The 18,060-nt window shown below is 37.8% G+C and overlaps 1 protein-coding gene across 1 annotated transcript in view; it reads left to right on the plus strand.

The window, feature by feature from the left end:
- LOC150098588 (dnaJ homolog subfamily C member 27-like) overlaps positions 1 to 11,990 on the plus strand; it is an 80,667-nt gene extending 68,677 nt beyond the window's left edge. Inside the window, exon 7 of the mRNA XM_090405205.1 lies at positions 10,538 to 11,990. Within this exon, the coding sequence (XP_090261331.1) occupies positions 10,538 to 10,673 (136 nt within the window). The 3' untranslated portion in view covers positions 10,674 to 11,990. The remainder of the gene's footprint in view (positions 1 to 10,537) is intronic.
- The last annotated feature ends 6,070 nt before the right edge of the window (positions 11,991 to 18,060 follow it).

Here is an 18,060-nt window from a genome sequence, read left to right on the forward strand (position 1 = left end):
AAAGATAAGATCTATACTGGATGATTTGTCAGGGTCAATTTGACTAATTGCTGTTTCTAATTCCTATCATTGTGAGGTCCCAAGTAAAGATGTCTTCAGAAGGATAGGGGTTCTGGATTGTGTTAGCAGATGTTTTGCAATTTTCCTGTATCTTTTGTCTTCATTGTTGTACTGCAGTTTGCTTACTTTTGAGTAATGTTTGGGTAGAATATTTGCCATCTGTTTGTTTATTGCTGCCACTGTATTAATTCCTGAGGAGACTGTGTTTGAAGAGTGATCAGTATCCAAAAGTGTTGCGTTGTTTAATAATCTGATGATATTCCAGTGTTGCGAGTCTTTTCTTGGATCTAGTTTGTTGCAGAATTCTTCCCACTCTTCTTGTTTGAAATTTCATCTTCAATTTTTTGAGTTAATTCCATTAACTTCTTTCTGTTTTCTTCTGTATTATTTTGTTTTAACTGTTCGTTGATGGCATCTCTTTCGGTGATCATAGCATCGATGTTATGATCTTTCCAAAATGGAACCCAGTTGTTTTTCCTGAGTCCAGAAATAAGAATGTAATCATATTAAGAGATCTTAATGCATGCGTCAGAGAAGACAGGAGTAAAAATAATTAAGCCATTTATATTTCATTAAAAAATGATAAAGGTTATTAGTTTTTGCATCAGAAATAATTTCAAAATTGGAAATAGGTAGTTTCAGAAAAGACAAAGCCACAGAATTAATCACAAGGTATATATGATAGTGAGCAAAAATCAGTAATATATTATTTCATTCTTGATAAAAAAATGGAGCATGGAAATCATAGACATCAAAGTTTTGCCATTTGTTGTCTTACAAATCATAAGCTTCTTATAGCCACCTTTAAGGTCATCAAATTCTTTATATGTACTTTATGCAGGGTACAGGATACTATGCTAGCACTAATTGAAAAGTTTACATTATTACAACTTCCTATCAACAATTTTCCTCCAAGTTAATCTGTTATCCATCAGGATGCCTGACAGAAGCATCTTATATTTCAGTCTTCTAAGGCACTTCTTACTGTATCAGTACACCTAGATGGTCTTTGTCCAGCCATTCTAGCAAAAATACACTTATTTTGCCTACTTTTCCTCTCTCATACCTATGATTCCCATGATTTCAAAAAAGTCTTCAAGTGAAAATCTGATCCAAACAACCTCTATTCTCAACCAAGAGATGGGTTGAAAAAGTTACTGTTTTCTGAACAAGTTGAAGTAATTGGCAGGGAAACTAAAATTGAAGGGGTCGAGTGTAAGAGGGAGAAACTTATGCAGCGAATGTATGTTTGTTGATTATTTTTCGTGGAATAATTTGAAGAATAGAGTGGAAAAAATCAGCATGGGACTACTGAAATTAGTAGAATGTATATCAGTTCTAAAGCTGGTACAAGAACTAAAGGGAATCTGCAATTTTTGTATACTAATGCAAGAAGCATTCGAAATAAGAGGGAAGAATTTTTGGTGTTAGTCAGTGCAATCTCGCCAAAAGTTGAAGACATTAGTGAAACTTGGCTGTCAGCAGAAGATGTGGTTACTGGAATTGAATGTGATGGTACAGAATTTTCAGGGAGGATAGAGAATACAGAATGGGGGAAGGAGTATTGTTGATGATAGCTGATGAGTTGCAGCCAAAGAAAGTAGTATATCAAGAGAATAGACGTGTGAACGATAGTTCATTTGAGGCGGTCTGGTGTGAAATAGTGACCAATGCAACCAAATATACTACAGTTGGTTGCTGCTATAGGCCAGGGGGTACAGGGAGTGATATTGAATTCATGCATCAGCAAATTAATGCAATGAGCATAGGGTAATGATTATTATGGGGGATTTTAATTATGGTGATATCAATTGGAAGGAAGAAATATCATGTGGCAAAAAGAAAATGGAATTCATACACCTTCTAAGAGATAATTACTTGAAATAGCACGTAACTGAAGGGACTCGTGGTGTGAGAGTGCTGGATCTGGTCATAGGTTCGGACATGTGCATAAATAAGGTGTCCTTGTTACCTCCAATTGGTGAGTGCGATCATGTGGTATTGACTTGGGAGGTTGTAAAATTTGTGGATTTCTCTCTTAAGAAGGTGTATATATGGAACTACAAGTTAGGTAATTATAACAAGCTTTGGAGTGAGCTTACAGCTGTCCCATGGCAGAACATGTTGCAGGGGAAAGATGTTAGCATTGCATGAGATAAAATCAGCGGGTATCTGAGGAAGGCAATATCAGAATGTATTCTCATGGTTAGGAAGACAAACAAGGTAGGCGTTAGATGAATGAGTAGTAGCATCAGGCTTGATCTGCAAAAAAATAAAATGCTATAGAGAATTTACAAGGAGAAAGGCGATCAGTACACCCACGAGCAGTACAAGGCTCAAGCTAGGAAGGTTGCCAGCATAGAAAGAAAAGCTAAATCAGATTATGAGAACAGCTTAGCCAAGGAGATCAAGGGTAATCCAAAGAGTTCTTCCACTGTGTGGCAAGTAAAAGGAAGAATGACTTTGGAAGGGTAATCTTAGTGGGTGCTGATGGTATTGAGGTGATCAATTCAGATGTAATAGTAGAGTTACTGAGTAATCACTTTTCAAAAGTCTATCACCCAAGTGAGGATATCTCTGTACCTGTAGCAATAACTGATGTGAGAATTGAAGTTAATAAATCAGAGGTACTTAGTATATTGCAGAATTTAAATGCAAACACTGCTGTAGGTTTAGATGGAATATCAGCTCGGGTGTTGCGTGAATGCGCAAAGGAATTGTTAATGCCTCTTACTTGGTTATTTAACTTAAGTTTGAATTCTGGTATAGTCCCTAGGGGGTGGAAGGAAGGCAAAGTGGTTCCTTTGCATAAGGATGGCTCTAAGACTGCAGTAGTTAATTACAGACCAATCATCATCTTGGGAGTGGTGGTAAAAGTATTGGAAAAGTTGGTTAAGGACAGAATTCAAGAATGGGTGGATCAAAATATGATACTCTATAGGGGTCAACATGGTTTTGTTAAAGGTCGATCCTGCCTCTGCCTTAGCAATTTATTAACTTTTTATAATAGAATGACATCTGAGTTAGACAAGGGATATGGCTACAATGGTTGAGTGTAAGAGGGAGACTACAGTAATACTACTGGATTTTGCTAAGGCTTTTGACAGGATACCCCATGAAATACTGTTGTGCAAATTAGAGCAGATGGGGGATGGATACTAAACTGGTGATATGGATAAGAGAATGGCTCATGGAGCCATATCACCAGTTTAGTATCCATCCAGGATGAGGCAGGTGACCAGTGGTGTGCCTCAGGGCTCTGTGCTTGGGCTGTTATTGTTTAATTTGTATATAAATGATATAGGAAATGGCTTGAAGTGAGATATTCAGTTGTTTGCTGATGATGCAAAGTTGGATAGTGCAATAATAACTCAAGCTGATGTTGAGAGCTTGTAGGATGATTTAAATAAGCTGGCAAAAGGTAATGGATGTCCGTTCAGTGTGGAAAAGTGTAAAGTTATGCATTTGGGATTAAAAGATTACCAGCTGTGTACCACATTGATGGAATGATACTCCAAGAAACTGATGAGGCTAGAGACTAGGAACTTCATCTCCCTATCCACCAACACTAGGGTGTTGGTGAATAGGGAGATGAAGTTCAGAGGGTACATTGCTAAGGTGTCCAAGATTGCACATAGGATTACTTGGTTATTGAAGAACACACTAACATCCAGAGATAAAGAGGTTATTATTCCCATTTATAAGGCATTGATACTTCCACACTGTGCTCAAGTCCAGTCACCTGGATTCCTTGGAGATGAGGTAGTTGTGGAGAGGGTTCAGAGGAGAGTGACTAAGTTGGTGATTGATGTTAAAAATGCTCCCTATATTGACATTGTGAGAGCTTGTGGATTACAGAGGTTGGTTAATAGGCAGAGAAGAGGGATATGATAGAAACATTTAAATTACTAAAAGGTTTTAATAAGATTGATGCAGGGAAATATTTCAGCTGTGTGATAGTGATGGAAGAACAAGAGGTCATCCCTGGAAATTAAGGAAAAGTGTGGTTAAAAAGGGTGTGAGAACTAGATTTTTTGCTTGGAGGGTGGTGAGTGGGTGGAATGCATTGCCATTGTGAGTTCTTTGTCTATAAATGAATTCATGAAGTGGTACGATATATATTATTTTGATAGTTTGGGTCTCCCACAATGAGTCTACTGACTCCATTGAGATACCCATAATAATAATAATAATAATTTGGCCTGAACCCAGTCTTCTTCTCCAAGTTCACCTGCCACAATTTTTGATAGCCTCAAATAAGAAAATTCCCCTCTAATTTTCATATTCTTCCTGATGAGTACTATGAGGACTCTACTCCTATCATCTGGAATTTGAATCTCACAAGACCTTCAGCCTTCTGATTTATAAATTACGAACACTGTAAAACTTTTATACATCCATATTTGAGCATTTCTGTCAAATATCATCTTCTCCAATTGCTTTTTTTCCCATTTCAGGTTTTCAATGTTTTTTTTTCATCTCAAGTATTGATATGTACTCTTGATTGCATCCCTCTCGAGTGTTTTCTACCACCATGCCATTACTGCTTGTTTCATTTAGCAGTCTTTCAAAGTGATTATTCTAGATGTCTGGAATATCCTTATCTTCAGTTTTCATGCCACCTTTGATTCTTTTTACAGCACTCTTTCTGCCATTTCTAAGTTTTTTTCAATATACTCCTGAATATTTTGCTACACTCCTGATATTTAAATTCTATGTACTTACCAGTCTTCCCATGACTTTTTTTTAGCTAGTTTTACTCATTGTTTTACTTAATTTTTTTTTTTACTGTATTTTCACAGAGTACATGCTGACTTACTTTCCAGAAACTTTCAATATGCTTTCTTCTTTTTCTTAATTACATCTGTAACTTCCTGTGCCCATCATGGAGTTCTGATTTTTCTATCCTTGTAGACAACCTCACGTCTCCCTTATGAATTAATGCTTTATTTGAGTCTCTCACTGACTCCCCAAGATTTAGTTCTTGTTTTGACAGTTTCATTTTATTTGCAAATATTTTTGCATTTGAGTTTACAGTTCACCTCTGAAAGTGGTCATCTTTGATTCTTTTTAATACTTTCTTACACACTTTTCATTTTAACATGATATTCAGTTTTACCTGCTTAAAACCACTCAGCTAGCCAGTGGTTAAGCAGGTTAAGTTAAGTGGATATGCTAACCACAAGTGGGTAGCATATCCACTCTCCACCCAAAAGGCTGCAGGTTCAAATCCCACAGTGGGCATGGATGTTTGTGATTGTCTGTGGAAATACTAGTGGTGGTCGGCAGTAGATGGTGCTGGTGTAATAGTGGTCAGTTGGAGTATTGAGTGGTGGAGACAGAGCTGTGGAGCAGGTGCCCTCCCTCGATGAGTCTTTTGACTCCCTGGAGGTGTCAAATAATAATAATAATTAAAACTAAATGAACACTTCCAATTTCAAATCCTTGTATACTCCTGTGTCCTGAACCAGCATGAAGATATCACTGTCTCTCTCTCTCCATGTATATTAGTAATAACTAATCCCTGTCTTGAACAGAAATCCAACAGGTGCTTACCATTATTATTAACTTTGCCCTGCTCTTTTCTCCAAATTTTCTCAAAACATTTCTGTATATTTGATACTCATTTTTTGATCTCCTGTTAAGATCTCCAACCAGGATCAACATCAGCTGCCTTCTCTGATGCCTTAAAAATTTTCATTGAATATAATATTTTGTATTTGTTACTTAGAAGAATCTAGCCTGTTTATCTTCTTTGTTTTGGTAATACTTATGTTGACTTGATACTTAACCAAGTCAATTTGGGGTTGGGATTTGTTCCAGTAGCTTACTTTTTTGCTCTTTTCCCTGGTTCCATGACAGGGGCCTTATTTAACCTGCAATGCCCCATATGAAATCCTATCATGTTGAACCATTAATTTATTTTGGTATATGCCATTTTGGTTAAATCCCAAATTGGCAGCCCATCCTCTTTTGTTCAGTATATAAGTAGATACCTACTAATGAGAAGATTTTTCTGCACACAACAAGGAGGTCAGAAGCTTCCAGTCAGTTAATGTTGAACCATTAATTTATTTTGGTATATGCCATTTTGGTTAAATCCCAAATTGGCAGCCCATCCTCTTTTGTTCAGTATATAAGTAGATACCTACTAATGAGAAGATTTTTCTGCACACAACAAGGAGGTCAGAAGCTTCCAGTCAGTTATCAACATTCCTCAGGCACACTTTTGGGTGTAGAGATATAAGGTTGCATACTCTATTGGTGGAGCTGGGCTTCAGGAAGTGGATGAGATTCAGAATTTTGGGGGTGATGTTAGGCAGTGTATTAAAATTCCCAAAGCATATTCCAAGTCTTGCAAAGACTGCACTTGTATTGCTGTTATGATGAGAAGTACATTGACATTCATGGATAAGGAGATGCAGTTCCTCTTGTATAGGCCATTAGTCCGATTGCACATGAACTACTGAATTCAAATTTGGTAGTCTAGTTTTCATTATGATGTGGAACCACTAGAGAAGATTCAGAGATGGATGGATGAAAGAGGGGATGATTATTAACAAAGTGGAGGATAACATGGGAAGAATGAGAGGCCATCCTTAGAAATCTACTCCTCACATCACCAACAAATAAAATGTCATATGAATTGGCAAAGAATGAGAAACTAGATTTTTTCATAATTGGAAATCTTATGACTACCAGGATAGAGATTAGGATGATGTGGAAATATTTGATTTGTTAAACAAAGATGAAAGCATAGTGAAATAAATTTAAATGAATATATAGAGATGAGAGAGTGAGATGGGGAAGTAAGTCTGGCAGATTTTAGAAGCATTAATGAAGATAAAGAATGGAAAATTGGTCATTGATCAAATTGGTCATCTGATCAATGACCAATTGGATTATTGATCAGAGTATCTGGTAATTCAGGATTGAAATAGTTATATGGCATCTTTAGGTTGATCTGTAGAAAGGTGATACCTGATGATTTGACCATGTGGATTATTGTTCCAATATATATATATAAAGGAAGCTCAAGAAGAGAGTATTGTAACTATAGAAGAATAACATTATTGTCACTGTACAAAGATTTATGAAAGGATAATGGCAACAAGAGTAAGGAATAAAACAGAAGAAGGTTTAGGAGAAGAGTAGTTTGGCTTTAGAAACAGGAGATTAATTGCTGTGAGGGAAATAATGCAGAGACACTGGGAATTTGGAAAAAGTCTTTGACTATGAGAAAAAGTCTGGAAAAGTTTAAAAAACATAGGCATAAGAAGAGAAGAATCAGTCAAACAGTGAAATGAAGAATAACAGAATAATGAAGAATATGTACAAAGAATAAAAATGTTAAATGCAAGAACCATAAGACCAAATTTGATATAATAAAAAATAACTACCACTGGGTTTATAGGTTATCATAATTATTTAATAAAACCTACTAGTTTCATCATTTAAGCTAGTGATTTTGTCTGGGTTAAGATGAACACACAAATATCCAACAACCATTAAATATGAATCATTACATAATTAAAAACACCGAATGTGTACAAACCATTACACAAAAATACAAGTAAAACAGAAATATGTGGAGCATGGAAGCTCAGGTCAGTCATTGTTCAGCAGGTGTGCCTGATAGTTTGCAGAAAAATTAAAATCCGATGTGTTTAAAGATCCGATAAGTGACTTCCAAATGTCACACAAAATCATTCCTTGGTTTCTGTTGATAGTGCCTTGTGAGCGGATTACCATCGTACCCTCTTTGATGTTGAAGACACTGAAGTTATCTTCTATGTATAGCATGGAGCTCTTGTCCTGTTCAATGTTGTGGTGAGTGTAGTAGAAATGGAATGCCAGACCTGAGCTGTCTTTTCTGTTATTAACATCTCCGATATGCTCCTTTTGTCTTATTCTAAACTTCTTGATGTTTTGTCCTATATAATTAAGGCCACAAGAACATGGAATATTGTAAATTCCAAGATGTTTGTAGAAAGGGTTTGTGGTTCTTGGGTGAGTGTAACAGATTTCATACTGTCATAATGGTTTGAAGGCCACTCTAATGTCATGAGATTTCAGGAGATTTGCAATTTTTAGCAAAAGTTCGTGGAGAGGCCAATCTCCTGGTCTCACACTTTGCTTAGAATGCACGCATAATTGACAATGACAAATGTCCCCTGATAATTCTAGATGCCCAACATACAATGCCCACTATATCCTTTTGCCAGAAAGAGATCAGCAAAATACTATTCAAATTAGACACAAAAAGCCTCCCAGCCCTGATGGCATTCCTCCGATTGTCCTGAAGGTTTGCACACCAGAACTGTCTCCTGTCCTATGTTGCTTATATATATACTGTCTTACTTCACTGGTATCTATTCCACAGTCTGGAAATTGGCCTATATTCAACCCATTCCCAAGAAGGGCGACAAGTCACTGCCATTCAACTACCGCCCACCACCCCATCTCGCGCATCTCAGCCCTGTCTAAAGTAATGGAAAAAATCATCAGTTCCAAACTCTTACACTATCTTAAAGCTACCCATCTAATAAACGACCGCCAGTATGGATTCTGTCACTGCTGATCAACAGGAGATCTGCTCACATATGTCACCCATCTCTGGACAAATGCCATGGAGAAGTTTGGCGAATCTCAAGCGGCTGGACTTGATATCTCCAAGGCATTTGACTGGATCTGGCACAAAGGCTTACTAAGCAAGCTGCCATCGTTTGGTTCTATCGCAAGACCTCTGTAGTTGGATTGACAGCTTTCTGTCCTACTTATCCTCTCACCATTCAACTAATGCCGGGTTATTCGAGGTTCTGTCCTCTCACCAACCCTCTTCCTACTATGTACATATCAATGACCTACTTCAGCTTACCTTCAACCAAATACACAGTTTTGCAGACGACAGCACATTGCACTCCTCCCTTTCTTTTGATAAACCTTACTCCACACAACTCACCTCAACCTATAGAACAGCAACCACCATTGCCCTCAATTCAGACCTCCAAGCCATCCTCCAATGGGGTTCAGATAACCTAGTCAATTTCAATGCAAATAAAACCTAGTACTATCTCATTTCTCATAAAAAAATCATTTTCTTGCAGTATTATTTTTGACAACACCCAAATTTCCAGACAATCTGAGCTTTCTCTTCTTGGAATTACCCTGACATCAAGCCTCTCCTGACATAAACACATAACAACCATTGCATCCTCAGCTTCTAAAAACTAGAATTTCTCTTTCGCTCAAGACGTTACCTAACCGCTGAACAGCTGTTAACCTTATGCAAATGACAAATCTGCCCAATCATTGAATACTGCTCCCACATATGGGGTGGGGACCCCGAAAAGCTCCCTCAAAATGGTCGACTCAATACAGAGGAGGAGAGCAATCAGACTTATTAATGACCCATCTCTTATCAACTCACCCCCCCCCCCCACTTTTGCACAGACGAATGGTCTCTACACTATGTGTTTTCTACAAATATTTCCATGGAAAATGTTCATCCGAAATAAAGAAGAAACTGTCATTCAAATCCAATGTGAACAAGTACCTTCTTTCCCAGCCCATGCACAGAACTAATGTACTATAGGTTGATCTACCAAGCTCTCGTATGGGCTCAACATATAAAAAAAAAGAGTAGTATTCTTTGTGTCATTTTTTAGGATAACCATTGCTAATCAATAGTTGGAGAATAGCATGTAATTCTTCTGTTAGTGTTCCTTCATCTCTTATAGAGATTGCCCTCTTTTTCATTTTTGTTAAAAATGTGAAGATTAATAATTAATCAATTTAATAATTCATTAATTATTAAAAATTAATAATTAATCAATTATTAATTTTTGTAAAATATGGTGCAATGAGGAGAAATGTAGATAACCTGTATAAATTGGCTTCTGTACACACCAAGAGAAATGCCTCTAATTATGAAAAAAAAAAAAACAGACTCTTAAGTGTTAGATTCAATGGACAAGAAATTATCAAATATTCAGAGGATGTAATTTCTAGTGATGGAAAGCAGGAGATGTCGAGGAGGTTTCACTAGGCAAGACATAGAATATAAACAATGGCAATTTTTGAGGACAATGTTGGCAAAAATAAGGAATCACTTCTCACTTGAAGTGGTTCAGACATGAGAATTTACTAAAATGAAAATTGAGAGGGAATGACTAAAAGGAAGACCAGATAAGAGAACAGTTGGTAAAAAAAAACTTGAGCTAGAACAGTGTTCAAGTATTCTCTCATGAAGAAAGAATATAGAAGGATATAAAGAAATGGAAAGTTTAGATATGCCTGACAGTTTCTGTTGGAGAAGTTGATAAACAATGGTACATTTGATGCAATTAATATTTTATTAACTATTTATGTAGGTAAACCACTGAATCATCATTTAGTTTTTTTTATTAGTTATTCACATCCTGATTTTATTCACATATTATATTATAAATTTTAACTCAGTAAAAATATTTTTCAGGGAAGAAATAAATCATGCATACCGTCGACTTGCAGTTCTTCTACATCCCGATAAAAGTACTGCTCCTGGAAGTGAGGATGCATTTAAAACCCTTGTGACTACCAGATTGATACTGTTGGCATATACAAAAGTTTGATGATTTCAAATAGGATTTGATCTTTTGTTATTCTTTATTATGTATTTTGGATGCGCATGTGGGAGGGATTTGGTTATTTCATTATTGCAGGTAACAAAAATTCAAGTCCCCAAAGACATATTCATATCTAAGTTTACACAATTAATACATATAAAAGCAAGATTTAAAAAACTTGTTTTCAATAGTATTTATAATTCACGAAGCGGCAGGTCTTATAACTTACTGGTATAAAACCTATGAGTTTGGTATAGATTACATAATTATTGCAAAACTTAAACTTATTAGAGGTTATGCTACAAATTATGGATATTTTTTATCCATCATACACTCGTATATGATAGACAAGTAATATATAATTTTTATTAAATCTTTATGCATTGTTGATTAGACTTGGAAAGCAAGGATGCTTCATATCTGGCCAATCAGGCCAGTAAATAGGGACATTTATAATTAAATTAATCCAGGTAGCACAGATGAATTTGAGTCTGACTTAAATACAGCTCTAAGGTATTTAATCAGTGTAATTAAGTATAAAGGATTAAACTAAACTTATTATAGTCTAACCAAGTGAAAAATAAACTCTTAACTATAACTTACTAGTTTTTTTGGAGATCACAGTTCAAGAGGTTAACCATTGAATTGAGAAATATTTATAGAATTTTTAGCATTTCCTGTCCTGTTAATATACTCCATTTTCCCCCTTGTAATTTACATTGTATAGTGGTTGAAGTTTTGTATTGGTTAAACACGGCATTTAATTGAAAATTAGTTCTTGTTTTTTTATTTTTTAAGTAAAGGATGGTGATTGTTCCATAATCCCATCTAATTTACCATTGTGACATGGTATAACTAAACATACTTGCTAGTTTTTAAAATTTTGGAAGATCAGAAGAATGCTGTTTCAAATCTGAAAAAAAAAGTCTGCAGTTCAGTTGGTAACAGTTCTGTCCTTTAGTTAGAAAGACCTAGGTTTAAATCCCATCCAGAACATTTATAAGGGTTTCCCCTTTATAAGGTTAGCCTCATATAAGGAGATGGCAGGCTTTCCTTCTAGAGAGTCTTTTTTTTTTTTTTTTGTCCTACAAGAAAACTTGGCAAGGCAGACATAACAGATTATTCTATATAAGTTATATGTAAACACAGTTGAAAAATATTTAATTATTATTACAAGACACCGCCAAGAACTCATTGTATAAGGGTACTCTACTTTCCCTACACACACACAGTTAAGATAGATTAATTACAGATATTTTGATTCACATATCATGGATCATCGTCTGTGTAATACAGCTGGAAATAAAAAAAATTAAGCAGAAATGAAGGTATATTATTACTATTACTATTACTATTATTACGGGCAACTCCAGGGAGTCATTAGACTCATCGAGGGAGGCCCCAAATCATATTCATCACAACTATTCGACATTCATACAGTATCTATCATACCTCGCCTTAAACTCATTCACTGTCACAGCATCCACCACAGACTCAGGGAGCGCATTCCACTCATTCACTACTCTAAAAGTAAAGAACCCAGCTCTAACACCTTTACTAACCACATTTTTGCCCAGTTTCCATGGATGTCCCCTAGTCCTCCCACAACCAGCCCTGTTCTCAAAAATATCTTCTGAATTAATTTTATAGAAACCCTTCAGTAATTTGAATGTCTCAATCATATCTCCCCTCCTCCGCCTATCAACCAATTTTTGCAACCCACAAATCCTCAACCTGTTCTCATACAGTTCATTCCACAGACCTGCTATCATCTTGGTCACTCGCCACTGGATCCTCTCCACCTCTTCCCGATCAAGAAGAAACCTAGGTGACCAAATCTGAGCACAGTAGTCGAGATGGGGTCTTATCAAGGCTCGATACAGAGGAACAATAACCTGCTTGTCTCTGCTTGTCAACGTATTCTTCAGCAACCAAGTGATTTGATGAGCTGATTTGGCCACTTTTGCAATGTGCCCCCTAAACTTCAACTCCTTATCCACCAACACTCCTAAATCTCGTGCCTCGTCAATTTCCTGGAGCACGGTTCCACCAATGTAGTAAACTGCCGCCAATCTTTTCACCCCAAAATGCATAACCTTACATTTTGCCACATTAAATTGACATCCATTCTCCTTAGCCCAGACCTCCAATCTATCCAAATCATCCTGCAAAATTTTGACGTCATCTGCATTCACTATTGCCTTACCTAACTTCGCATCATCCGCAAACAAATGAACTGTTCCTCTCAGATCCTTTCCTATATCATTTATGAACAAATTAAACAGCAGTGGTCCAAGAACAGATCCTTGTGGCACACCACTAGTCACAGGCCGTCTTGTGGACTCTACTCCTGAGTAAACCACTCTCTGATATCTCTCCGTCAACCACCCTCCTATCCATCTCACCAACCCTACGTCCATTCCCATATGCTGCAATTTACTGATTAGAATTCCATGTGGTATCCTGTCAAAGGCCTTAGTAGAATCACTGTAAACCAATTACCCTTATCCAGTTCAGCCGTCACTGTGTTATAATATGTGAGCAAGTTACTGAGGCATGACCTACCCTTCACAAAACCATGCTGTCCCCGATACAGTATCCCATTTTCTTCTATCCAATCTTGTATTTTCCTCTTGACTATTTTCTCTAAGACCTTGATAATGATTCCTGTTATGCTGATTGGCCGGTAATTTTCAACAGCAGCCTTGGAACCACCTTTGTGCAGTGGAACTATTTTCCCCTCTTTCCACCCCCTTGGGACTGACCCAGTCCTGAGGCTCAAATTAAACAAAATGGTCAAGGGCACTGACAATTTTTTGGCCGCTTCACGTACGACACGAGCTGGTATACCATCCAATCCCACAGATGTATTGACATTGAGGTTCTGTAATAGACTAGTTACCTCTACTTAATTCATCACAATTCCAGTATAAGCTGTTGGTTCTTCCATTCCTGCAAAGTCACCACCTGGATGATATACTCTTGCAAAGTGCTCGCTCAGTAATTCCACAATATCGACTGATTCGGTTATCTCCCTACCCTCAGCATTTTTTAAGATCATTCTACCATGAGCATTTTTCCTTTTACTTGCAACATATTGAAAAAACTGTTTGGGATTCTCTTTAGCCTGCATGGCCAATTTCCTTTCGTAATCTGCTTTTGCTTTTCTTACCACCCTTGTTACCATCCTGGCCTGAGCTTTATACTGTTCCTGCGCCTGATGGTCACCCTTCTCCTTAAATTCCCTCCACAATTGTTTCTTTTTTTGCAGCTCAAGCTTAATAGTGTTATTCATCCATTTAACCCCTACTTGATTTATTATTCGGACTCTTGGTATACAGTCAACCATTGCCTCCTGCAAACAGTTCTTAACCACCTCCCATGCACTATCAACATCCAGCCCTTGCAGTTTTACATGCCATGGCATTGAGCCAAGCACACACCTAAGCTTGTCATACTTACCAGCCCGGTAATTCCACATGTACCCTGTCTTAATTGTAAATTCCACTCCTTTAGCCACCTCCCAAGTCATGACCTTATGGTCACTCTCACCAATTGGCGGCAACATGGTCATGTTCGTTACAGCCTAATTCTCGGTTGCAATTATATGGAGATGGAATCTCTTCTTACTTGCAACTGCAAGACAGCCAGATGTAAAACTGATACTATTTGGATCAATTGAAGTGTAAGTGTATATGTAATAAAAATTTATATAATTAAATAATATAGTTTTTAATAATAATTTCCCAGAATTTTGGTATGGACAGTACATTGTTAAGGTTGAGATTTGGGTGATACCAAAGTATTCTGGAACTTTCTTTAAAGAGATGTGCATATTTATGTAGTAATTTTGCATGATTCCAGAGATCCTGTCTGTGGCAAATATCAGTAATCCCAATTCTACTAGACCTGAACTATTTCTTTACTTAGAAGAAATGTAGGATTAGTGTTCAGAAAGGCGTATACAAATTGATCGTGCTATTTGTTCAAAGTAGAATAACATGCAGTTGCATAGGACTGAATAACTCCAAGTAGCAGCAGAGATGGAATTTTATCTTTTGGAGATAGTATCAATTGAGCTAATTTAATTTATAGGCTTGAAAGTTGTGGAATATATTAAACCTCTTTAAGGTGTGAGAAGTGTGCTGTGAAATGCCTTTGATGTACAGGGTGGTGATTCTGTATAAGTCTTCTCAGAGGGTGGAGAAAAGTAGTTGATAAGGGTGATAGTGGAGTTAATATGTGCAGAAAGTGTAAGGAGAATGAGGATCTCAAGCGTATTTCGTGTGGCGAGAGTGATATCGTTCATGATAGTCAGAATGTAGAAAATGGCGGTGTGATAGAGAATTGCGTGGTAGTGTCAGATAGGTGTGAGAGCGTCATTGAAAGTGTAAATGAAGGTAGAAATACAGAACGAATGGATGATTTGATTGATAATGAAAATGGTGAGATAAATGCGAGTAGTGAAATTGCACGTTTGAACGGAGCGATACACAGAGCGAAAAGGCAACTGGAGCGTATGGAAAAATGTGTGCTGAACGTATCGACTAATAACCGGCGTAAGTCTGTGACGACAAATAATAGAATGTTCGTAAATGTCAATAAAATGAAGGAGCGAGTGCTGTATGGGGATTCGCTATTAAGAGGTGTGATAGTTGAGAGTTTGACGAAGTCGTACCAGCCGGGTGCGAATATAAAGGACGTCAGCGAATCTATTCGAGTGCAAAAAAAGAGGGTGAAAGAGATGATAATTGTGGCAGGAACAAATGATTTGAAAGAGGACAAAATGGAAATGATAGAGAATGTGAGGGAATTACTTGAGGTAGCAAAAGAGAAGAGTGAGAGAGTTAGGATGGCGAGTATTTTACTGCAGTATGACAGTGAAGTGTTTAGAAGGAGGACCATAATTGCCAATGACTTTATGCGTGGGTTATGCATGGAGAGTGGTGTGGAATTTGTGGATGTGTGGAATGAGTTCGATGGGTGAAAGGACATTGGATGGGTTACATTTGAATGGAGTTGGTGTACGGAGGCTTGAAAAAGTGTTGATGAATGATGTGGAAGTGGATGTACAGACTCAGGGAAACAAGATTTATTAAGAGGGGGGGAGTAGATATGCAGACTTTAGGGAGGCAGTTGAGTGTATGAATGAGTATATTATGCCCGAGTGAGTACGAAGGACAATAAATCAGAATGGGATAGTTAGTATAAGGCATCAAATTAGGGATGGGACAAATGGGCTTCTGCAATTCATGTACACTAATGCCAGGAGTATTAGGAACAAGAAAGAAGAATTTTGTCCTTGGTTGGCACTTCCAGGCCACAGGTTATTGGCATTAGTGAAACATGGCTGACAGAAGATGATAAAGCTAGTGGGATTGAATGCGACGGGTATAGCGAGTGTTCAGAGTGACAGGGTGAATAAAAAGGGGGATGATAGCTGATGAGTTGCAGCCAAGGAGTATAGAAGTGGAAATGCAGGATAGAGAAAAGAGCACATTTGAGGCTGTTTGGTGTGAGATAGAATCTAGCAGAATAAAATATACAATTGGGTGCTGCTATAGACCAGGTGATGGAATAGATGGTGGGGATAGTATGCATAGGCAAATAGAAGAAATGAGTGGAAGGAGGGTAATTATTATGGGTGATTTCAATTATGGTAACATTGACTGGAAAGAGGAGAGGGCACATGGGAGGAAGGAATTGGATTTTATGCGGTTATTAAGGGACAACTATCTGCGGCAGCATGTAGTGGAAAATACCAGAGGGCAGAGAGTGCTTGACCTAGTAATTGCAACTGAGAATGTGGCTGTAACGAACATGAGCATGTTGCCACCAATTGGTGAGAGTGACCATAAGGTCATGACTTGGGAGGTGGCTAAAGGAGTGGAATTTACAATTAAGACAGGGTACATGTGGAATTACTGGGCTGGTAAGTATGACAAGCTTAGGTGTGTGCTTGGCTCAGTGCCATGGCATGTAAAACTGCAAGGGCTGGATGTTGATAGTGCATGGGAGGTGGTTAAGAAGTGTTTGCTGGAGGCAATGGTGATTGTATACCAAGAGTCCAAATAATAAATCAAGTAGGGGTTAAATGGATGAATAACACTATTAAGCTTGAGCTGCAAAAAAAGAAACAGTTGTGGAGGGAACTTAAGGAGAAAGGTGACCAGCAAGTGCAGGAACAGTATAAAGCTCAGGCCAGGATGGTAACAAGGGTGGTAAGAAAAGCAAAAGCGGATTACGAAAGAAAATTGGCCATGCAGGCTAAAAAGAATCCCAAACAGTTTTTTCAATATGTTGCAAGTAAAAGTGAAAATGTTCATGGTAGAATGATCTTAAAAAATGCTGAGGGTAGGGACCGAATCAGTCGATATAGTGGAATTACTGAGCGAGCACTTTGCAAGAGTATATCATCCAGGTGGTGACATTACAGGAATGGAAGATCCAACAGCTTATACTGGAATTGTGATGAATGAAGTAAAGGTAACTAGTCTATTACAGAACCTCAATGTCAATACATCTGTGGGATTGGATGGTATACCAGCTCGTGTCGTACGTGAAGTGGCTAAAGAATTTGTCAGTGTCCTTGACCATTTTGTTTAATTTCAGCCTCGGGTCTGGGTCAGTCCCTAGGGGGTGGAAAGAGGGGAAAATAGTTCTGCTGCATAAAGGTGGTTCCAGGGCTGCTGTTGAAAATTACCGGCCAATCAGCATAACAGGAATTATTATCAAGGTCTTGGAGAAAATAGTCAAGAGGAAAATACAAGATTGGATAGAAGAAAATGGGATACTGTATCGGGGACAGCATGGTTTTGTGAAGGGTAGGTCATGCCTCAGTAACTTGCTCACGTATTATAACATAACACAGTGACGGTTGAACTAGATAAGGGTAATGGGTTTACAGTGATTCTACTAGGCCTTGCTAAGGCCTTTGACAGGATACCGCATGGAATTCTAATCAGTAAATTGCAGCATATGGGGATGGATATAGGGTTGGTTAGATGGATAGGAGGGTGGTTGACGGAGAGATATCAGAGAGTGGTTTATTCAGGAGTAGAGTCCACAAGACGGCCTGTGACTAGTGGTGTGCCACGAGGATCTGTTCTTGGACCACTGCTGTTTAATTTGTTCATTAATGATATAGGAAAGGATCTGAGAGGAACAGTTCATTTGTTTGCGGATGATGCAAAGTTGGGTAGGGCAATAGCGAATGCAGATGACGTCAAAATTTTGCAAGATGATTTGGATAGATTGGAGGTCTGGGCTAAGGTGAATGGATGTCAATTTAATGTGGCAAAATGTAAGGTTATACATTTTGGGGTGAAAAGATTAGCAGCAGTTTACTACATTGGTGGAACTGTACTCCAGGAAATTGATGAGGCACGAGATT

Source organism: Typopeltis vanoorti, chromosome 15 (assembly GCF_054136105.1).
Source record: "Typopeltis vanoorti isolate ZY-2024b chromosome 15, IOZ_Tvanoo_1.0, whole genome shotgun sequence".
Classification (NCBI taxonomy): Eukaryota; Metazoa; Arthropoda; class Arachnida; order Uropygi; family Thelyphonidae; genus Typopeltis; species Typopeltis vanoorti.